Source organism: Mustelus asterias, chromosome 3, assembly GCF_964213995.1.
Source record: "Mustelus asterias chromosome 3, sMusAst1.hap1.1, whole genome shotgun sequence".
NCBI classification, from domain to species: domain Eukaryota; kingdom Metazoa; phylum Chordata; class Chondrichthyes; order Carcharhiniformes; family Triakidae; genus Mustelus; species Mustelus asterias.
The window spans coordinates 159400564-159424688 of NC_135803.1; the positions used below are offsets into that span (position 1 = coordinate 159400564).

General features: G+C 46.3%; 1 protein-coding gene across 1 annotated transcript in view; it reads left to right on the forward strand.

Moving 5' to 3' along the window:
* The window catches only part of rft1 (RFT1 homolog), a 142472-nt gene that overhangs the window by 100950 nt on the left and 17397 nt on the right, over window positions 1–24125 (forward strand). Inside the window, exons 10-12 of the mRNA XM_078210042.1 lie at window positions 5298–5442; window positions 13486–13591; window positions 15235–15484. Of these exons, the coding sequence (XP_078066168.1) occupies window positions 5298–5442; window positions 13486–13591; window positions 15235–15484 (501 nt within the window). The remainder of the gene's footprint in view (window positions 1–5297; window positions 5443–13485; window positions 13592–15234; window positions 15485–24125) is intronic.

Consider the following 24125-nt stretch of genomic DNA (forward strand, 5'->3'; position numbering starts at 1 on the left):
ATCAAATCAAGCACAGCCTCTCCTCTTGTAGGCTTATCTACATACTGTGTCAGGAAGCTCTCCTGAACACACCTAACAAACTCCTCTCCATCTAAACCCCTTACCCTAGGGATATTCCAATCGATATTTGGGAAATTAAAATTTTGGTGGTAAGAAGGTTGGGCAATGACACTAAATGGTCCAGTTATAATGGGAAATGCAAGGAGAGAGAGACCTGCGGATCTATGGACATAAATCTTTCAAAGTGGCAGGACAAAAAAGCAGGTGGGATCCTTGGATTTCTAAACTGATCAATAGATTATGAAAACAAGGAAATTATGCTCAACCTTTATAAAATACTGATGAAGACCCAGTTGAGGTAATGTATTAATTCCAGGTACCATATTCCAGGAAGGATGTCAAAGCCTTGGAGAGGTTGTAGAGGAGACAGACATACCAGGGATGAGGGACTACAGTAAGAATCATAGAATCCCTGCAGTGCAGCAGAAGGCCATTCGGTCCATTGATCCTGCACCGATAACAATCCCACCCAGGCCCTAGCCCCGTAACCCCATGCATTTATCCTGCTAATTCCCCTGACACTAAGGGGCAATTTAGCACGGCCAATCAAACTAACCCGCATATCTTTGGACTGTGGGAAGAAACCGGAGCACCCGGAGGAAACCCACATAGATATGGGGAGAACGTGCAAACTCCACACAGACAGTGAACCGAGACCAAAATTGAACCTAGGTCCTGGTGCTGTGAGCCAACAGTGTTAACCACTGTGCCACCGTGCTGTCCCCTAATATGGCCTCCAGTAACATGGAGAGGCTGGGGTTATGCTGAACAGGAAAGGTTAAAGTGGAAATTTAATTAAGATGTTCAAAATCATTTAGCATTTTGATAGAGTGAATAAGGAGAAATAGTTCCTACTGACGAGATCAGTTAGCAGTGAGACACAGATTTAAGCTAATTGGGAACAGAATCAGAGGGCAGAATCTTCTTATGCAGTGAATAGTTCTAATCTGGAATACAGTGCCTGGGTGGGAGCACATTGAACGCTGTAGTCAATTGCAAAAGAGAATTGGATAAATAATTGAAGGGGAGAAATTTGCAGGAAAGAAGGAAAAGTGCAGAAGAATGCAGCTAATTAGACACCCAAAGAGAAAACGCTGGAAAATCTCAGCAGGTCTGGCAGCATCTGGAAGGAGAGAAAAGAGCTGACGTTTCGAGCCCAGATGACCTTTTGTCAAAGCTTTGCTGCCAGACCTGCTGAGATTTTCCAGCATTTTCTCTTTTGGTTTCAGATTCCAGCATCTGCAGTAATTTGCTTTTAGCTAATTAGACAGCTCTTCCAAAGAGCCAGCGCAGACACAGTGGGGCAGATTTTCCCGTTCTGTCTGCCATGGGAATCATAGTGTGGGAGAGTTGGACCATTGAAAAGTTTGTGGACCTCGGGCAGGATTTTCCGGTTTCACGGCATGCGTGGCTGGAAAATCACGCCCAGTGGGTCAAATATTGATTGGAACCTTTGTAGGTCAAATAGTTCGGATGGGGCAGTTTTTGTGCAGTGTGTGCAGGAGGGTTTCCTGACACAATATGTGGATAGGCCGACGAGGTGAGGCCACATTGGACTTGGTATTGGGAAATGAACCGGGCCAAGTGTTAGATTTGGTTGTGGGAGAGCACTTTGGAGATAGTGACCACAATTCGGTGTCTTTTGTTATTGCAATGGAGAGGGATAGGGCCGTACGGCAGGGCAAGGTTTACAATTGGGGGAGAGGTAATTATGATGCGATTAAGCAAGAATTAGGGGGCATAAGTTGGGAACAGAAACTGTCAGAGAAAGGAACGAATGAAAAGTGGAACTTTTTCAAGGAACAAATACTGGGTGTCCTTGATAGGTATGTCCCTGTCAGGCAGGGAGGAAATGGCCGAGTGAGGGAACAATGGTTCACGAAAGAGGTGGAATGTCTTGTGAAAAGAAAGAGGGAAGCTTATGTAGGGATGAGGAAACAAGGTTCAGATGGCTCGATTGAGGGTTACAAGTTAGCAAGGAATGAGCTGAAAAAGGGGCTTAGGAGAGCAAGGAGGGGACACGAGAAGTCCTTGGCGGGTCGGATCAAGGAAAACCCCAAGGCTTTTTACTCTTATGTGAGGAATAAAAGAATGACCAGGGTGAGGTTAGGGCCGGTCAAGGACAGGAGTGGGAACTTGTGTATGGAGTCAGTAGAGATAGGCGAGGTGATGAATGAATACTTTTCTTCAGTGTTCACCAAGGAGAGGGGCCATATTTTTGAGGAAGAGAAGATGTTACAGGCTAATAGGCTGGAGGAAATAGATGTTCGGAGGGAGGATGTCCTGGCAGTTTTGAATAAACTGAAGGTCGATAAGTCCCCTGGACCTGATGAAATGTATCCGAGGATTCTTTGGGAGGCAAGGGATGAGATTGCGGAGCCTTTGGCTTTGATCTTTGGGTCCTCGCTGTCCACGGGGATGGTGCCAGAGGACTGGAGAATGGCGAATGTTGTTCCTCTGTTTAAGAAAGGGAATAGAAATGACCCTGGTAATTATAGACCGGTTAGTCTTACTTCGGTGGTTGGTAAATTGATGGAAAAGGTCCTTAGAGATGGGATTTACGACCATTTAGAAAGATGCGGATTAATCCGGGATAGTCAGCACGGATTTGTGAAGGGCAAGTCGTGCCTCACAAATTTGATAGAATTTTTTGAGGAGGTAACTAAGTGTGTTGATGAAGGTAGGGCAGTTGATGTCATATACATGGACTTTAGTAAGGCGTTTGATAAGGTCCCCCATGGTCGGCTTATGATGAAAGTGAGGAGGTGTGGGATAGAGGGAAGGTTGGCCGATTGGATAGGTAACTGGCTGTCTGATCGAAGACAGAGGGTGGTGATCGATGGAAAATTTTCGGATTGGAGGCAGGTTGCAAGCGGAGTGCCGCAGGGATCAGTGCTTGGTCCTCTGCTCTTTGTGATTTTTATTAATGACTTAGAGGAGGGGGCTGAAGGGTGGATCAGTAAATTTGCTGATGACACCAAGATTGGTGGAGTAGTGGATGAGGTGGAGGGCTGTTGTAGGCTGCAAAGAGACATAGATAGGATGCAAAGCTGGGCTGAAAAATGGCAAATGGAGTTTAACCCTGATAAATGTGAGGTGATTCATTTTGGTAGGACTAATTTAAATGTGGATTACAGGGTCAAAGGTAGGGTTCTGAAGACTGTGGAGGAACAGAGAGATCTTGGGGTTCATATCCACAGATCTCTAAAGGTTGCCACTCAAGTGGATAGAGCTGTGAAGAAGGCCTATAGTGTGTTAGCTTTTATTAACAGGGGGTTGGAGTTTAAGAGCCGTGGGGTTATGCTGCAACTGTACGGGACCTTGGTGAGACCACATTTGGAATATTGTGTGCAGTTCTGGTCACCTCACTATAAGAAGGATGTGGAAGCGCTGGAAAGAGTGCAGAGGAGATTTACCAGGATGCTGCCTGGTTTGGAGGGTAGGTCTTATGAGGAAAGGTTGAGGGAGCTAGGGCTGTTCTCTCTGGAGCGGAGGAGGCTGAGTGGAGACTTAATAGAGGTTTATAAAATGATGAAGGGGATAGATAGAGTGAACGTTTAAAGACTATTTCCTCGGGTGGATGGAGCTATTACAAGGGGGCATAACTGTAGGGTTCATGGTGGGAGATACAGGAAGGATATCAGAGGTAGGTTCTTTACGCAGAGAGTGGTTGGGGTGTGGAATGGACTGCCTGCAGTGATAGTGGAGTCAGACACTTTAGGAACATTTAAGCGGTTATTGGATAGGCACATGGAGCACACCAGGATGATAGGGAGTGGGATAGCTTGATCTTGGTTTCAGATGAAGGTCGGCACAACATCGTGGGCCGAAGGGCCTGTTCTGTGCTGTACTGTTCTATGTCTATGTCATCAATAGAGGAATTGAGTTTAGAAATCGGGAGATAATGCTGCAGCTGTATAGGACCCTGGTCAGACCCCACCTGGAGTACTGTGCCCAGTTCTGGTCACCTCATTACAAAAAGGATGTGGAAGCCATAGAAAGGGTGCAGAGGAGATTTACAAGGATGTTGCCTGGATTAGGTGGCATGCCTTATGAGGATAGGTTGAGAGAGCTAGGTCTTTTCTCCTTGGAGAAGCGAAGGATGAGAGGTGACCTGATAGAGGTGTATTAGACGTTGAGAGGTATTGATAGAGTGGATTCTCAGAGGCTTTTACCCAGGGCTGAAATGGTTGCCACAAGAGGTCACAGGTTTAGGGTGCTGGGGAGTAGGTACAGAGGAGATGTTAGGGGTAAGTTTTTCACTCAGAGGGTGGTGGGTGCGTGGAATCGGCTGCCGGTAGTGGTGGTGGAGGCGGATTCGATAGGGTCTTTTAAGAGACTTTTGGATAAGTTCATGGAAGTTAGTAAGATAGAGGGTTATAGGTAAGCCTAGTAGGTAGGGACATGTTCGGCGCAACTTGTGGGCCGAAGGGCCTGTTTGTGCTGTAGCTTTTCTATGTTCTATTTCAATTGTGCCCATCCCCCGCCATTTCCTTCCCCATCCTATGCATCCTAAATCTCGCCTAATCGGATCATAATTTCCTTTCCCCCAGCTATAACTTTTGCCCTTCGGTATATGCCTATTCCTTTCCATCGCTAAAGTAAACGTAACTGAATTGTGACCACTATCCCCAAAGTGCTCACCTACCTCCAAATCTAACACCTGGCCTGGTTCATTACCCAGTACCAAATCGAATGTGGCCTCGCCTCTTGTTGGCCCATCTACATACTGTGTCAGGAAACCCTCCTGCACACATTGGACAAAAACTGACCCCTCTAAAGTACTCGAACTATAGGGTTTCCAGTCAATATTTGTAAAGTTAAAGTCCCCCATAACAACTACCCTGTTACTTTCGCTCCTATCCAGAATCATCTTTGAAATCCTTTCCTCTACATCTCTGGAACTTTTCAGAGGCCTATAGAAAACTCCCAACAGGGTGACCTCTCCTTTCCTGTTTCTAACCTCAGCCCAAACTACCTCAGTAGACGAGTCCTCATCAAATGTCCTTTCTACCACAAAATACTATCCTTGACTAACAATGCCACACCTCCCCCTCTTTTACCACCTTCCCTGATCTTACTGATACATCTAAACCCCGGAACCTGCAACAACCATTCCTGTCCCTGCTCTATCCATGTTTAACATTCTATAAACTCTCTCAGAATGTGTTTTTGTAGCGATAGCTGGCGATTTGTGAAGAATGAAATATTCATTAAGTTTCCTGTGTGTTTGCCAGGAGGATGTTTGTATGGCAGCTGCTGTTCTGGAGATGCTTGTGAAGTTGGTGCTGCTGATTGGACTGACCATCACTGTGTTTGGCTACTCGTACTCCCAGTTAGCACTGGATATCTATGGTGGCTCGATGCTCAGCTCTGGCCCAGGTAATGCTCTCCATGTGCAAGATGCTTTATTTCAACTTGGCTTTTTGTGTAACCCCAAGAAATAAGAACATAAGAAATAGGAGCAGGAGTAGGCCATCTAGCCCCTCGAGCCTGCCCCGCCATTCAATAAGATCATGGCTGATCTGACGTGGATCAGTACCACTTACCCGCCTGATCCCCATAACCCTTAATTCCCTTACCGATCAGGAATCCATCCATCCGCGCTTTAAACATATTCAGCGAGGTAGCCTCCACCACCTCAGTGGGCAGAGAATTCCAGAGATTCACCACCCTCTGGGAGAAGAAGTTCCTCCTCAACTCTGTCTTAAACCGACCCCCCTTTATTTTGAGGCTGTGTCCTCTAGTTTTAACTTCCTTACTAAGTGGAAAGAATCTCTCCGCCTCCACCCTATCCAGCCCCCGCATTATCTTATAAGTCTCCATAAGATCCCCCCTCATCCTTCTAAACTCCAACGAGTACAAACCCAATCTCTTCAGCCCCTCCTCATAATCCAAACCCCTCATCTCCGGTATCAACCTGGTGAACCTTCTCTGCACTCCCTCCAATGCCAATATATCCTTCCTCATATAAGGGGACCAATACTGCACACAGTATTCCAGCTGCGGCCTCACCAATGCCCTGTACAGGTGCATCAAGACATCCATGCTTTTATATTCTATCCCCCTCGCAATATAGGCCAACATCCCATTTGCCTTCTTGATCACCTGTTGTACCTGCAGACTGGGCTTTTGCGTCTCATGCACAAGGACCCCCAGGTCCCTTTGCACAGTAGCATGTTTTAATTTGTTTCCATTGAGATAGTAATCCCATTTGTTATTATTTCCTCCAAATGGAATTGATGCAACTTTGAAAACTTCATCAGTGACTTGTGTTTAATTAGTTTAACATTGGCCTGTCAATCACAACAATTCAAAAGTAATTTTTAAGAATGTATTCTTGGGCTGTGGACACTGCTAGCTGGGTCAGCACTTATTGCCCATTCCTAATTTCTCTTGAGCAGATAGGGGTGAGCCACCTGTTTAACCATGGCCATGTGGTGTAGGTACACCCATCATGCTGTTAGGGAGGGAGTTCCAGGATTTTGACCAAACAGCAGCAAAGGAATAGCAATTTGGTTCCAGACCAGGATGGTGTGGGCTTTGGAGATCGTGGTGATCCCACAACAATGCTGTCTTATCCTTCTGTGTAGTGGAGGCTATGCGTGAGGGAGCTGCTGTTGAAGTAAATCCATTTGTGGAATGTTCCCCACGGTTTGTTGCAAATGACGTGAGCTTGAAATAAATCTTCAGCCCACATTCAGCAAATCCTTAACTGACAACATTAAAATTGATTAACTTTTTTTATTCATTCATGGGACATGGGCGTTGCTGGCTGGCCAATATTTAGAACATAGAATCCCTACAGTGCAGAAGGAGGCCATCTGGCCCATCGAGTCAGCACCGACCACAATCCCACTGAGACACTATTCCCATACTAAGGTCAATTTATCATGACCAGTCAACCTAACCGGCACATCTTCGGACTGTGGGAGGAAACCGGAGCACCCGGAGGAAACCCACGCAGACACAGGGAGAATGTGCAAACTCCACACAGACAGTGACCCAAGCAGGGAATTGAACCCGGGTCCCTGGCACTGTGAGACAGCAGTGCTAATCACTGTGCCACCATGCCACCCATCCCTACTTACATAGAAACATAGAAGATAGCAGGAGGAGGCCATTTGGCCTTTCAACCCTGCTCCACCATTCATTACGATCATGGCTGATCATCCAACTCAATAGCCTAATCCTGCTTTTTCCCCATAATCTTTGATCCCATTCGCCCCAAGTGCGATATCCAGCCGCCTGAATACATTCAATGTTTTAGAACATAGAACATAGAACATTACAGCGCAGAACAGGCCCTTCGGCCCACGATGTTGCACCGACCAGTTAAAAAAAAAAAAACTGTGACCCTCCAACCTAAACCAATTTCTTTTCGTCCATGAACCTATCTACGGATCTCTTAAACGCCCCCAAACTAGGCGCATTTACTACTGATGCTGGCAGGGCATTCCAATCCCTCACCACCCTCTGGGTAAAGAACCTACCCCTGACATTGGTTCTATAACTACCCCCCCTCAATTTAAAGCCATGCCCCCTCGTGCTGGATTTCTCCATCAGAGGAAAAAGGCTATCACTATCCACCCTATCTAAACCTCTAATCATCTTATATGTTTCAATAAGATCCCCTCTTAGCCGCCGCCTTTCCAGCGAAAACAATCCCAAATCCCTCAGCCTCTCCTCATAGGATCTCCCCTCCATACCAGGCAACATCCTGGTAAACCTCCTCTGCACCCTCTCCAAAGCCTCCACATCCTTCCTGTAATGTGGGGACCAGAACTGCACACAGTACTCCAAGTGCGGCCGCACCAGAGTTGTGTACAGTTGCAACATAACGCTACGACTCCTAAATTCAATCCCCCTACCAATAAACGCCAAGACACCATATGCCTTCTTAACAACCTTATCTACTTGATTCCCAACTTTCAGGGATCTATGCACACATACACCTAGATCCCTCTGCTCCTCCACACTATTCAAAGTCCTCCCGTTAGCCCTATACTCAACACATCTGTTATTCCTACCAAAGTGAATTACCTCACACTTCTCCGCATTAAACTCCATCCGCCACCTCTCGGCCCAACTTTGCAACCTGTCTAAGTCTTCCTGCAAACTACGACACCCTTCCTCACTGTCTACCACACCACCGACTTTGGTGTCATCAGCAAATTTGCTAATCCACCCAACTATACCCTCATCCAGATCATTAATAAATATTACAAACAGCAGTGGCCCCAAAACAGATCCCTGAGGTACACCACTTGTAACCGCACTCCATGATGAATATTTACTATCAACCACCACCCTCTGTTTCCTATCCGCTAGCCAATTCCTGATCCAATTTCCTAGATCACCCCCAATCCCATACATCTGCATTTTCTGCAGAAGCCTACCATGGTGAACCTTATCAAACGCCTTACTAAAATCCATATATACCACGTCCACTGCCTTGCCCCCATCCACCTCCTTGGTCACTTTCTCAAAAAACTCAATAAGGTTAGTAAGGCACGACCTACCTGCCACAAAACCATGCTGACTATCACCTATCAATTCATTACTCTCCAAATAACTATAAATCCTATCCCTTATAATTTTTTCCAACATCTTGCCGACAACAGAAGTGAGACTCACCGGTCTATAATTCCCGGGGAAGTCTCTGTTCCCCTTCTTAAACAATGGGACAACATTCGCTAACCTCCAATCTTCTGGTACTATACCATCAACTACTTCCTGTGGTAATGAATTCCTCAGGCTCGCCACTCTTTGGGTAAAGAAATGTCTCCTCACCTTCGTCCTAATTGGTCTACCCTGAATCCTTAGACTGTGACCCCTGGTTTTGGACTCCCCCACCATTGGGAATATCCTCCCTGCATCTATCCTGTCTAGTCCTGTTAGAATTTTGTAAGTCTCTATGAGATCCCCCCTCATTTGTCTGAACTCCAGTGAAAACAATCCTAACCTAGTCAATCTCTCTTCATACATCAGTCCCGCCATCCCCGGAATCAGCCTGGTAAACCTTTGCTGCACTCCCTCGAGAGCAAGAACATCCTTCCTCAGAAAAGGAGACCAAAACTGCACACAATATTCTAGGTGTGGCCTCATCAAGGCCCTGTGTAATTGCAACATCACATCCCTGCTCCTCGCAATGAAGGCCAACATACCACTTGCCTTCTTTACCACCTGCTGCACCTGCATGCTTACCTTCAGTGACTGGTGCACAAGGACACCCAGGTGCACACGCCCCTCTCCCAATTTACAGTCATTCAGGTAATAACCCGCCTTCTTGTTTTTGCTTCCAAAATGAATCCAAATTATACTGCATCTGCCATTGATTAGCCCACTCACCCAACCTGTCCAGATCATTCTGAAGGATCTCTGCATCCTCGTCACAGTTCACCCTCCCGCCCAACTTGGTATCATCTGCAAACTTTGAGATGTTACATTTTGTTCCCTCATCCAAATCATTAATATATATTGTGAATAGCTGGGGTTCCAGCACCGATCCCTGTGGCACCCCACTAGCTACTGCCTGCTAATTTGAAAAGCGCCCATTAATTCCTACTGTTTGTTTTCTCTCTGCCAACTAGTTTTCTATTCATCTCAATACACTTCCCCCAATCTCCTGAGGGACTGCAGTGTGCTCTGTTTCACAGAGACATGGGTCTAAAGACTAACAAGACTTAGAAGGCTAAGGAAATTTGACATGTCAGCTTCGACTCTCACCAACCTTTACAGATACACCGTAGAAAGCATTCTTTCTGGTTGTATCACAGCTTGGTCTGGCTCCTGCTCTGCCCACGACTGCAAGAAACTACAAAAGGTCATGAATGTAGCCTAATCCATCACGTAAACCAGCCTTCCATCCACCATCTACACTTCCCGCTGCCTCGGCAAAGCAGCCAGCATAATTAAGGATCCCACGCACCCCGGACATTCTCTCTTCCACCTTCTTCCGTCAGGAAAAAGATACAAAAGCCTGAGGTCACGTACCAACTGACTCAAGAACAGCTTCTTCCCTGCTGCTATCAGACTTTTGAATGGACCTACCTTGCATTAAATTGATCTTTCTCTACACCCTAGCTGTGACTGTAACATTGCATTCTGCACTCTCTTGTTTCCTTCTCTATGAACGGTATGCTTTGCCTGTATAGCACACAAGAAACAATACTTTTCACTCTATGCTAATACATGTGACAATAAACATCAAATAAAATCAAATCACTCCTGCTTCACCTGTGCCCTACAACCGGAGGGCTTATCGGTCCACCCTATGGACCGTACAGCAGCCTCAGGCAAGGCTGGGGAGGTGGGGTTTGTCTTCTAATTAACACCTCTTGCTGCCCCTCTTGGTGCCTCGATGTAGCAACACTGGCGAGTTTCTGCTCCTCGAACCTAGAATACCTGACGCTGAAATGCCGCCCCTACTACCTTCTGTGGGAGTTCACCTCTGTTATCCTGACAGCAATTTACATCCCACCCCATGTGGACATGAAGACTGCGCTGGTCGAAATATACACCACTACAAATAGCCTTGAGATGAAACATCCCAAGGCCTTGTTCAACATGGCCGGGGACTTCAATCAGGCCAAGCTCAGGAGCATCCTACCAAGATACCACCAACAAGTCTCCTGTTACATCAGAGGCCCAAACATTCTAGACCACTGCTCCACAAATATCTTCCGCTCTATCGCCCGCCCACACTTTGGCAATTCAGAGCACAAGGCTGTGCTCCTGCTCCCGGCTTTTGAATGGATCTACCTTATATTAAGTTGATCTTTCTCTACACCCTAGCTATGACTAACACTACATTCTGCACCCTGTCCTTTCCTTCATATGAACGCTATGCTACATCTGCATCACGCGCAAGTAACAACACTTTTCACTGTATTCTAATATATGCAACAATAATAAATCAAATCAAATCAAATCAGAAGGTGGTGGTGAGCTGCCTTCTTGAAATTCTACACTCCACATGCAGTGGTTTGACCCACAATGCCGTTAAGGAGGGAATTCCAGGATTTTGACCCAGCGACTGCGAAGGAATGGCGATATATTTCCAAGTAAGGGCGGTGAGTAGCTTGAAGAGGAACTTGCAGTTGGTGGTGTTCCCATGTATCTGCTGCTCTTGTCCTTCTAGATAGAAGTGGTCGTGGGTTTGGAAGGTGCTGTCTAAGGATCTTTGGTGAATGTCTGCAGTGCATCTTGTAGATAGTACACAGGGCTGCTTTGTCCTGGATGGTGTCAAGCTCCTTGAGTGTTGTTGGAGCTGCATCCATCCAAGCAAGTGGGGAGTATTCCATCACATTCCTGACTTGTGCCTTGGATAGGTGGATAGGCTTTGGGGAGTCAGGAGGTGAGTTACTCGCCGCAGTATTCCTAGCCTCTGACCTGCTCTTGTAGCCACTGTGTTTATGTGGCGACTCCAGTTGAGTTTCTGCTCAATGGTAACCCCAAGGATGTTGACAGTGGGGGATTCAGTGATGGTAACACCATTAAATGTCAAGGGACGGTGGTTGGAGTGTGTCTTATTTGTGATGGTCATTGCCTGGCATTTGTGTGGTACGAATGTTACTTGTCACTTGTCAGCCCAAGCTGGATATTGTCCCGGTCTTGTTGTATTTGAACATGGACTGCTTCAGTATCTGAGGAGTGGCGAATGGTGCTGAACATTGTGCAATCATTGGTGAACATTCCCATTCTAACCTTATGACGGAGGGAAGGTCAATGATGAAGCAGCTGAAGATTGTTGGGCCTAGGGCACTACCCTGAGGGACTCCTGCAATGATATCCTGGAGCTGAGATGACTGACCCCCAGAACCACAACCATCTTGCTATGTGCCGGGTATGACTCTGTCCAGCAGGGACTATGGCACAGTGGTTAGCACTGCTACCCCGCTTCGATTCCCAGCTTGGATCACTTCTGTGTGGAGTTTGTATGTTCTCCCCATGTCTGCCTGGATTTCTTCTGGGTGCTCCGGCTTCCTCCCACAGTCCGAAAGGGAGCTGGACGTGGCCCTTGCGGCTAAAGGGATTAAGTTGTAAGGAGAGAAAGAGGGAGTGGGATACTGAAAGTGCATGATAATATTGAATGGTGGTGCAGGGTCGAAGGGCCGAATGGCCTACATCTGCACCTATATTCTGTGTTTCTATGAAAGACGTGTGGTTAGTTGCATTGGCCGTGCTAAACTCTCCCTCAGTGTACCCGAACAGGTGCCGGAGTGTGGCAACTAGGGGATTTTCACAGTAACTTCATTGCAGTGTTAGTGTAAATCTAGTTGTGACACTAATAAATAAACTTTTTAAACTTTTAAAAACTTTAAACTGATACCCATTGATTCCAGTTTGACTAGGGCTCATTGATGCCACACTCGGTCGAATGCAGCCTTGTTGTCAAGGGCTGTCACTCTCACCTCACCTCTGGAATTCAGCTCTTTTGTCCATGTTTGAACCAAGGCTGTAATGAGGTCAGGAGCTGAGTGACCCTGACAGAACCCAAACTGGGCATCACTGAGCAGGTTATTGCTGAGCAGGTGCTGCTTGATAGCCCTGTCAATGACCCCTTCCATCACTTTACTGATGATCGAGAGTAGACTGATTGGGCGGTAATTGGCCGGGTTGGATTTGTCCTACTTTTTGTGTACAGGACACACCTGGGCAATTTTCCACATTGGTGGGTAGATGCCAATGTTGTAACTGTACTGGAAGAACTTGACTAGGGGAGCGGCAAGTTCTGGAGCACAAGTCTTCAGTACTATTGCTGGAATGCTATCAGGGCCCATTGCCTTTGCAGTATCCAGTGCCTCCAACCTTTTGCTGATATCATGCGGAGTGAATCGAATTGCTGGAGGAGGCTGAGATGGAACATCCACTTGCTGCTTCTGGCTGAAGATTGCTGCAAATGCTTCAGCCTTATCTTTTGCATTGATGTGCTGGGCACTAGAAGTTAATATAGCAGTTTTGCCGAAGTCACCTTGTTATCTCTGAAGAGACCCAAACAATCCCCTGTGGGCTGCAGACTAAATTCAAATGCAAAGAGGCAAACCATACTGATTCTTCTGTTGGAGCAGAGGACGCTGCAACCTCCCATTCTGGAGCATTAAGAGTCCCTGGGACCCAGTTAAAGGGAATCAGGCCCTTTGCCAAAGCCAAAGTGAAGAGGTAGGAGTCAAGTGACATGAAACCTTAGCTGGTGGAAACTATAATATTGCCTTGTGCTACTGAGAAACCTCAGTCTGCCGTCTTTCCATCCACCTACCAACAGCACACAACATAATTATTCAAGCTTTTATAGTCATGTGAAATAGTCACTTTGTGAATCTACAGAGGATAACCTTTGCCCCTTTCCAACAAGATTGTATACCATGAGAGGGAAGATTGGGGAAGTAAGGTGAGATATAATAATTTTCTCTTTCTCTGTAGGTCCCACACTTCTGCGGTGTTACTGTGTCTATGTGCTGCTCCTGGCTGTAAATGGAATGACTGAATGCTTCACATTTGCTGCAATGAGTAAAGAGGAAGTTGACAGGTGAGTGGTTGAGGTTGTTTGTCATGTTAGACCTATTCCTCAAAGTCAATAAGTTTGTTGAAACGTTGAGGGCAGATGTTTATCCAGACAGTCCTCAGACTTATGACACAATTGGGTCCTGAAAATGCGCCTCAAGTTGAAGCATCGTCAGAACCAATTTTCCCATAAGAATAATGTTATGAATCAGGAATTGGTTCCTGAATCAAGTTCTTTTACCCTATTTCATCAAAATAACCCAGACTTTTGTACTCAATCAGTTATTAAAAAGTCATTTAGCAATAAATTAATATAATAAAGTAGAACTTTTAAGAAAAAGTTTAGAAACACAAACATTCACCAAGTAAAAGTGCATTGAGTCAGGAAGATGGTGGTGAGAATGTCAGTGCACATTAATGGGCATGGGCAGCAGGGTCACACAGGGGTTAGCACTGCTGCCTCACAGCACCAAGGACTCGGGTTTGATTCCGGTCTCGGTCACTGTCTGTGTGGAGTTTGCACATTCTCCCCATGTCTGCGTGGGTTTCCTCCGGGTGCTCCGGTTTCCTCCCACACTCCAAAGATGTGCAGGTTAGGTTGATTGGCTGTGCTAAATTGCCCCTTAGTGTCGGGGGATTAGCAGGGTGAATATGTGGGGTTACGGGGATAGAGCCTGGGTGGGATTGTTGTTGGTGAAGGCGCAATGGGTCGAACGGCCTCTTTCTGCACTGTAGGGATTCTTTGATTCTATGAATGAGTGTTTGAACTTGTTCATTGGCGTGGCAACATAAAGTCCAAACTGTGCTGTAAATTTGAGATGTTATCAATTTGTAAATGCTATAATTTCCGTTCGGTGTAACTCGAACATTGTAAAGTCAATGACTGCCTGTAGATTTATTGCACATATAGAACATGCTTAAACACACTCTTAAATATATAGAACTTACAAGTGCATCTGATGGTTAGTGACTAGAATGCATTGGTGTTCTAAGCTCAGTATTCAGGCTGGTCAAAATCTTCAAAATCAAGTCTTCATCACTGCCTGACACTTCATGCGTTTCCTGATATCCCAGGCCAATTGCAAGAATTCAGATTTTCTGCAGTTTCCAGCACATTTGTAACAGTGAATATCCCAGTCAGAAACTGAGCAATGATAGCATAGCGGTAGTGTCACTGGGACATTGGTTCAAATCCCACCACGGCAGCTGGTGGAATTTAAATTCAATTAATAAAGTCTGGAATTGAAAGCTGGTCTCAGTAATGGTGACCATGAAACTATTGATTGTCAAAATTGCCATCTAGTTCGCCAATGTCCTTCCTGAAGGAAATCTGCCTCTCTTACCTAGTCTGGCCAACATGTGGCTCCAGATCCATAGCAATGTGGTTGACTCTTAAATGCCTCTGAAATGGCCAAAAATCCACTAAATTGAAGGGTCAATTAGGGATGGGTAAAAAAAACTGGCTTTCCCATCAACACCACATCCTGAGAATTTTAAAAAACTTTTCCAACATTTCAAGATTTGGGGCACTTTGGGGTGTCCTGAGATTATGAAAGTTTCTGTCTTCCTTCATTGTTTTGGTATTTAATTTGATTTGACTTATTATTGTCACATGTATTAGTATACAGTGAAAAGTATTTAGCTTAATATGTGTTTGTTTTATCAAAGGTATAACTTTATGATGGTGGCTCTGTCACTTGCCTTTCTTGGCCTCTCGTATTGCCTGACCTGGTGGCAAGGAGGTGTTGGCTTTATTTTGGCAAACTGCCTGAACATGGGATTCCGGATAGCTCACAGCCTCCAGTATATTAGCCATTATTTCAAGCTGTCTGAGAATCGGCCTCTCGTGGGCCTCCAGCTTCCAGGGCCTTTACTGCTGGCCTACCTCGGCAGTGCAATAGTCACATCGTTTTCACAGGTAGGTGCCAGGGAAGGGCATAAAAGCACTTAAAGCAAAGCAACCCCTGACCCCATGTCACATGGACTCTGACCTCTGACCCCCCCCCCCCCCCCCCCCCCCCCCCCCCGACACACTGACCCTACCCACCCCAGTGACAGATGGACACTGTCCCTGACCCCTCGTGACACATGATGGTATGGCAGGTCGTCTCGGCTCAGTGGAGCGTACATTCTGCTGTATGTGAAAAGTCACGGATGGACAAACCATCTGTCTGAGACAAACACGTGCAGGAAATGTCATTAGTTGCAGAAGCTTGAGTTCTGGGTTTCAGAATTCAAGCAGTGGCTGGAGTTACTGTTGTGCATCCGTGAGGTAGGGAACTGTATGGAGAGCACATTTAGGGAGATGATCACACACAGGTTAGGAGCATATAGGCAGAGAGGGAATGGGTTCACCAGGCAATCTTAAGAGAATGAGGCAGGTAATGCAAGAGTCCCCTGAGTCTATCTTGCTTGCTAATTGGTTTTCCATTTTGAATACTGGTGAGGATGATGATTCCTCAGGGGAGTGCAGCCAGAGCCAAGTCAATGGCACCATTAGTGGCTCAGCTGCATAGGAAGGGAGGAGGAAGAGTGGGATAGCAATAGTGTTCGGGATTGGATAGTCAGGGGACATGACAGATGTTTCTGCAGCTGTAGAAGTAACTCCAAAATGGTATGTTGCTTCCCTAGTGCCAGAATCAAGGATGTCACGGAGCGGATGCAGGACATTCTTCTGGGGCAAGGTGAACAGCCAGAGGGCATGGTGTACATTAGAACAAAGAACATTACAGCGCAGTACAGACCCTTCGGCGCTCAATGTTGCGCCGACCAGTGAAACCAATCTAAAGCCCATCTAACCTACACTATTCCAATATCATCCATATGTTTATCCAATGACCATTTAAATGCCCTTAATGTTGGCGAGTCCACTACTGCTGCAGGCAGGGCATTCCACGCCCTTACTACTCTCTGAGTGAAGAACCTACCTCTGACATCTGTCCTATATCTATCACCCCTCAATTTAAAGCTATGTCCCCTCGTGTTAGCCATCACCATCCGAGGAAAAAGGCTCTCACGATCCACCCTATCTAATCCTCTGATCATCTTGATTGGGAGGATTTTAGAATACAGCAAAGGAAGACAAAGAAGCGGATAAAGAAAGGGAGAATTGAATGAGTGCAAACTAGTAACTGCTTCTATGGATGTGTAAAAAGAAAACATTTGGCAAAGACACATGTGGGTCCATTACAGGCAGAGTCAGGGAGATTTATGATGGGGAATAGAGAAATGGCAGAGAAGCTAAATAGTTACTTTGTGTCTGTTTTTACTGAGGGAGTTACGAGAAATCTCCCAGAATTGGAGATCTAAGGGACTGGGGAGAATGAGCAATTGAAAGTATTAGTAAGAAGATTGTATTTAAAAAAATTGATGGGACTGAAATAAAAACAAAATACTGCATATGTTGGAAATCTGAAATAAAAACAGAAAATGCTGTAAAATCTCAGCAGGTCAGGCAGCATCTGCAGATGAGAGAAACAGAGTTAACAGAGAAGAGAGAAACCAAGTTAACACTTTGAGTCTGTATGACACTTCTTCAGAGCTGAAAAGGGGTAGAAATGTGATGGAGAGAGTGGTGGAGAAGGTGAAACAAAATAGAAGACCAGGAAGGCTAAGGGGAGATTGACAAAAACGTCATGGACACAAGACATAGGGAGTGCTAATGATGTTGTTAAAGACTAAAGAAGGTGCTGATAGTGGCATAAAGGTCAGATAGCAGGATGTGTGAATAGAACAAAAGTCAGTGCTCAGTGAAAGCAAAACGGAAGAACATGTGACAGATGGCCCTTGAATGGGTGTAAATTGAGAGAGGTGGATACTCAACGAGACCTTGGTGTCCCCGTGCATCAGTTGCTGAAAGTAAGCGCGCAGGTACAGCAGGCAGTAAAGAAGGCAAATGGTATGTTGGCCTTCATAGCGAGAGGATTTGAGTACAGGGCTAGGGATGTTTTGCTACAATTGTATAGGGTGTTGGTGAGGCCACACCTGGAGAATTGTGTACAGTTTTGGCGTCCTTATCTGAGGAAGGATGTTCTTGCTATAGAGGGAGTACAGTGAAGGTTTACCAGGCTGATTCCTGGGATGGCAGGTCTGTCATATGAGGAGAGACTAAGTCGGTTAGGATTATATTCACTGGAGTTTAGAAGAGTGAGAGGGGACCTCATAGAAACTTTAAAATTTGACAGGGTTAGACAGGGTAGATTCAGAAAGAATGTTCCCAATAGTGGGGGACTCCAGAACTAGGGGGTCATAGTTTGAGCATAAGAACAAAGAACAATACAGCACAGGAACAGGCCCTTCGGCCCTCCAAGCCCGCGCCGCTCCCTGGTCCAAACTAGACCATTCTTTTGTATCCCTCCATTCCCACTCCGTTCATGTGGCTATCTAGATAAGTCTTAAACGTTCCCAGTGTGTCCGCCTCCACCACCTTGCCCGGCAGCGCATTCCAGGCCCCCACCACCCTCTGTGTAAAATATGTCCTTCTGATATCCGTGTTAAACCTCCCCCCGCCCCCCCCCCTCACCTTGAACCTATGACCCCTCGTGAATGTCACCACCGACCTGGGAAAAAGCTTCCCACCGTTCACCCTATCTATGCCTTTCATAATTTTATACACCTCTATTAGGTCACCCCTCATCCTCCGTCTTTCCAGTGAGAACAACCCCAGTTTACCCAATCTCTCCTCATAACTAAGCCCTTCCATACCAGGCAACATCCTGGTAAACCTCGTCTGCATTCTCTCTAAAGCCTCCACGTCCTTCTGGTAGTGTGGCAACCAGAACTGGGCGCAGTATTCCAAATGCGGCCGAACCAACGTTCATGTGTATAGATACCTGAAAGTTGGCACCCAGGTTGATAGGGTTGTTAAGAAGGCGTACGGTGTGTTAGCTTTTATTGGCAGAGGGATTGAGTTTCGGAGCCAGGAGGTCATGCTGCAACTGTACAAAACTGGTGCGGTCGCGTTTGGAGTATTGCGTACAGTTCTGGTCGCCGCATTATAGGAAAGATGTGGAAGTGTTGGAAAGGATCCAGAGGAGATTTACCAGGATGTTGCCTGGTATGGTGGGAAAATCGTATGAGGAAAGGCTGAGAGGCTTGAGGTTGTTTTCGTTAGAGAGAAGAGGTTAAGAGGTGACTTAATAGAGGCATACAAGATGATCAGAGGATTAGATAGGGTGGATAGTGAGAGCCTTTTTCCTCTGATGGTGATGGCTAGCACGAGGGGACATAGCTTTAAATTGAGGGGTGAGAGATATAGGACAGATGTTCGAGGTATGTTCTTTACTCAGACAGTAGTAAGGGCGTGGAATGCCCTGCCTGCAGCAGTAGTGGACTCGTCAACATTAAGAGCATTCAAATGGTTATTGGATAAACATATAGATGATATTGGAATAGTGTAGATTAGAGGGGCTTCAGATTGGTTCCATTGGTCGGCGCAACATCGAGGGCCGAAGGGCCTGTACTGCGCTGTAATGTTCTATGTTCTATACAACTGCAACATCAGACCCCAACTTTTATACTCTATGCCCTGTCCTATAAAGGCAAGCATGCCATATGCCTCATTCACTACCTTCTCCACCTGTGACGTCAGCTTCAAGGGGTAAACCTTTTAGAACTGAGGTGAAGAGAAATTTCTTCACCCAGAGAATGGTGAATGTGTGGAATTCTCTATCACAGAAAGTAGTTGAGACCAAAACATTGTGTGATTTCAAGGAGAAATTAGATATAGCTCTTGGGGCTAAAGGGATCAAGGGATAAGGGGAGGAAGGGGGAATCAGGATATTGAATTTGATGATCAAGCATGATCATGATTAATGGCAGATCAGGCTCGAAAGGCCGAATGGCCTCCTCCTACTTCTTGTTTCTACTTTTCTTTCCCCCCCGCACCCCAACTCCAGTTCTGATGAGATCATATGGACTCGGAACATTGGCCGGAATTCTCTGACCTTGCCCATGGCAGGGATTCTCCGAGCTGAGCTGAGTGCCAAATTCTCTGTTCTCACCGGCAGTGTGGTGGACATATGAGATCAGAGAATTCTGGCCGTTAACTCTGTTTCTCTCTCTACAGATGCTGCCAGACCTGCTGAGTTTATCCAGCATTTTCGGGTTTATAATGGGACTGAAGTTTGATAAGTCCCAAGACCTGATATTCAGCATCCCAGAGTGTTGAAAGAAGTAACTATGGAAATACTGTTTGCATTAGTGATCATCTTCCAAAATGTTATTGGTTGTGGAACAGTTCCTGCAGATTGGAAGATAGTAAATGTTACCTCACTATTTAGAAGGGAGGGAGAGAGACAATGGAGAACTACAGACCTGTTAGCCTTACATCATTAGTAGTGAAAAGGCTGGAAACTGCTAAAAGATGTGACAAGAGAGAACAAAGAAGAACAAAGAAAATTACAGCGCAGGAACAGGCCCTTCGGCCCTCCAAGCCTGCACCGACCATGCTACCCAACTTAACTAAAACCCCCTATCCTTCCGGGGACCATATCCCTCTATTCCCATCCTATTCATGTATTCACGAAGGTTGGTGGGGTTGTGGATAGTCTGGAGGGATGTCCGAAGTTACAGAGGGACAGATAGGATGCAAGACTGGGCGGAGAAGTGGCAGATGGACTTCAACCCAGATAAATGCGTGGTGGTCCATTTTGGTAGGTCAAATGGGATGAAGGAGTACAATATAAAGGGAAAGACTCTTAGTACTGCAGAGGATCAGATGGGCCTTGGGGTCCGGGTCCATAGGACTCTAAAATCGGCCCAGCAGGTGGAGGAGGTGGTTAAGAAGGCGTATGGTGTGCTGGCCTTTATAGAAACATAGAAAAACTACAGTACAAACAGGCCCTTTGGCCCACAAGTTGTGCCGAACACGTCCCTACCTTCTAGACCTACCTTTAACCCTCCATCCTATTAAGCTCCATGTACTCATCCAGGAGTCTCTTAAAAGACCCTATTGAGATCGCCTCCACCACCACTGACGGCAGCCGATTCCACTCGCCCACCACCCTCTGTGTGAAAAACTTCCCCCTAACATCTCCCCTGTACCTACCCCCCAGCACCTTAAACCTGTGTCCTCTCATAGCAGACATTTCCACCCTGGGAAAAAGCCTCTGAGAGTCCACCCGATCTATGCCTCTCAACATCTTATATACCTCTATTAGGTCTCCTCTCATCCTTCGTCTCTCCAAGGAGAAAAGACCGAGCTCTCTCAGCCTATCCTCATAAGGCATGCCACTCATCATTCGAGGGATTGAGTTTAGGAGTCCGGGGATAATGATGCAGCTATATAAGACCCTCGTCAGACCCCACTTGGAGTAGTGTGCTCAGTTCTGGTCGCCTCATTACAGGAAGGATGTGAAAAAGATTGAAAGGGTGCAGAGGAGATTTACAAGGATGTTGCCTGGATTGAGTGGCATGCCTTATGAGGATAGGCTGAGAGAGCTCGGTCTTTTCTCCTTGGAGAGACGAAGGATGAGAGGAGACCTAATAAAGGTGTATAAGATGTTGAGAGGCATAGATCGGGTGGACTCTCAGAGGCTTTTGCCCAGGGTGGAGATGTCTGCTACGAGAGGACACAGGTTTAGGGTGCTGGGGGTTAGGTACAGGGGAGATGTTAGGGGTAAGTTTTTCACACAGAGGGTGGTGGGCGAGTGGAATCGGCTGCCGTAAGTGGTGGTGGAGGCGAACTCAGTAGGGTCTTTTAAGAGACTCCTGGATGAGTACATGGAGCTTAATAGGATGGAGGGTTATAGATAGGTCTAGAAGGTAGGGATGTGTTCGGCACAACTTGTGGGCCGAAGGGCCTGTTTTGTGCTGTAGTTTTTCTATGTTTCTATATGTCAAGACACCCCTTAAAAGTCACTATCGTATTTGCTTCCACTACCTCCCCGGGTAGCGAGTTCCAGGCACCCACCAACCTCTGTGTAAAAAATCTGCCCCTCGCACCTTAAACCTGTGCCCCCTGGGAAAAAGCTTCTGACTAACTGAACACAGTTGATAATGATCTGATTGGGGATAGTCAACATGGATTTATGAATAGCAAGACATGTTTGTTGAACAAATTGCAGTTTTTTGAGGACGTTAGTAACGCAATTAATAAATGAAAAACATTAAGGTAGACAAATCATAGAATCCTGCAGTGCAGAAGGAGGCCATTCACCCCATTGAGTCTGCACTGACCACAATCCCATCCAGGTCCTATCCCCATAACCCCATGCATTTACCCTAGCTAGTCTCCCTGACACTAAGGGGCAATTTAGCATGACCATTCAACCTAACCTGCACATCTTTGGACTGGGAGGAAACCGTAGCACCCGGAGGAAACACACGCAGACACGGGGAGAGTGTGCAAACTCCACGCAGACAGTGGCCCAAGCTGGGAATCGAGCCCGGGTCCCTGGCACTGTGAGGCAGCAGTGCTAACCGCCCCTGTGCCACCGTGCCACCTAGGGCCTGATGGGATATACCACCAGAATACTGAGAGACGAGGGATTTTTGATTTGATTTATTAATTTCACATGTATCAGCATACAGTGAAAAGTATTCTTTTTTGCGTGCTGTACAGACAAAGCAGACCGTTCATAGAGAAGGAAACGAGAGAGTGCAGAATGTAGTGTTACAGTCATAGCTCGGGTGTAGAGAGAGATCAACTTAATGCAAGGTAGAACATAGAACAGTACAGCACAGAACAGGCCCTTCAGCCCACGATGTTGTGCCGAGCTTTATCTGAAACCAAGATCAAGCTATCCCACTCCCTATCATCCTGGTGTGCTCCATGTGCCTATCCAATAACCGCTTAAATGTTCCTAAAGTGTCTGACTCCACTATCACTGCAGGCAGTCCATTCCACACCCCAACCACTCTCTGCGTAAAGAACCTACCTCTGATATCCTTCCTATATCTCCCACCATGAACTCTATAGTTATGCCCCCTTGTAATAGCTCCATCCACCCGAGGAAATAGTCTTTGGACGTTCACTCTATCTATTCCTTTCATCATTTTGTAAACCTCTATTAAGTCTCCCCTCAGCCTCCTCCGCTCCAGAGAGAACAGCCCTAGCTCCCTCAACCTTTCCTCATAAGACCTACCCTCCAAACCAGACAGCATCCTGGTAAATCTCCTTTGCACTCTTTCCAGCGCTTCCACATCCTCCTTATAGTGAGGTGACCAGAACTGCACACAATATTCCAAATGTGGTCTCACCAAGGTCCTGTACAGTTGCAGCATAACCCCACGGCTCTTAAACTCCAACCCCCTGTTAATAAAAGCTAACACACTATAGGCCTTCTTCACAGCTCTTTCCACTTGAGTGGCAACCTTCAGAGATCTGTGGATATGGACCCCAAGATCTCTCTGTTCCTCCAAAGTCTTCAGAACCCTACCTTTGACCCTGTAATCCACATTTAAATTTGTCCTACCAAAATGAATCACCTCACATTTATCAGGGTTAAACTCCATCTGCCATTTTTCAGCCCAGCTTTCCATCCCATCTATGTCTCTTTGCAGTCAACAACAGCCCTCCACCTCATCCACTACTCCACCAATCTTGGTGTCATCAGCAAATTTACTGATCCATCCTTCAGCCCCCTCCTCTAAGTCATTAATAAAAATCACAAATAGCAGAGGACCAAGCACTGATCCCTGTGGCACTCCGCTAGCAACCTGCCTCCAATCCGAAAATTTTCCATCCACCACCACCCTCTGTCTTTGATCAGATAGCCAGTTACCTATCCAATCGGCCGACTTTCCCTCTATCCCACACCTCCTCATTTTCATCATAAGCCGACCATGGGGGACCTCACCAAACGCCTTACTAAAATCCATGTATATGACATCAACTGCCCTACCTTCATCAACACACTTAGTTACCTCCTCAAAAAATTCTATCAAATTTGTGAGGCACGACTTGCCCTTCACGAATCTGTGCTGACTATCCCGGATTAATCCGCAACTTTCTAAATGGTCGTAAATCCCATCCCTAAGTACCTTTTCCATCAACTTACCAATCACCGAAGTAAGACTAACCGGCCTATAATTATAAGGGTCATTTCTTTCCCTTTCTTAAACAGAGGAACAACATTCGCCGCTCTCCAGTCCTCTGGCACTATCCCCATGGACAGTGAGGACCCAAAGATCAAAGCCAAAGGCACTGCAATCTCACTCCTTGCCTCCCAAAGAATCTTAGGATATATTTCATCAGGCCCAGGGGACTTATCGACCTTCAGTTTATTCAAAACTGCTAGTATATCCTCCCTCCGAACATCTACTTCCTCCAGCCTATTAGCCTGTAACCCCTTCTCTTCCTCAAAAACATGGCCCCTCTCCTTGGTGAACACTGAAGAAAAGTATTCATTCCTCACCTCTCCTATCTCTACTGCTCCATACACAAGTTCCCACTACTGTCCTTGACCGGCCCTAACCTCACCCTGGTCATTCTTTTATTCCTCACAAGAGTAAAAAGCCTTGGGGTTTTCCTTGTTCCGACCCGCCAAGGACTTCTCATGCCCCTCCTAGCTCTCCTTAACCCCTTTTTCAGCTCATTCCTTGCTAACTTGTAACCC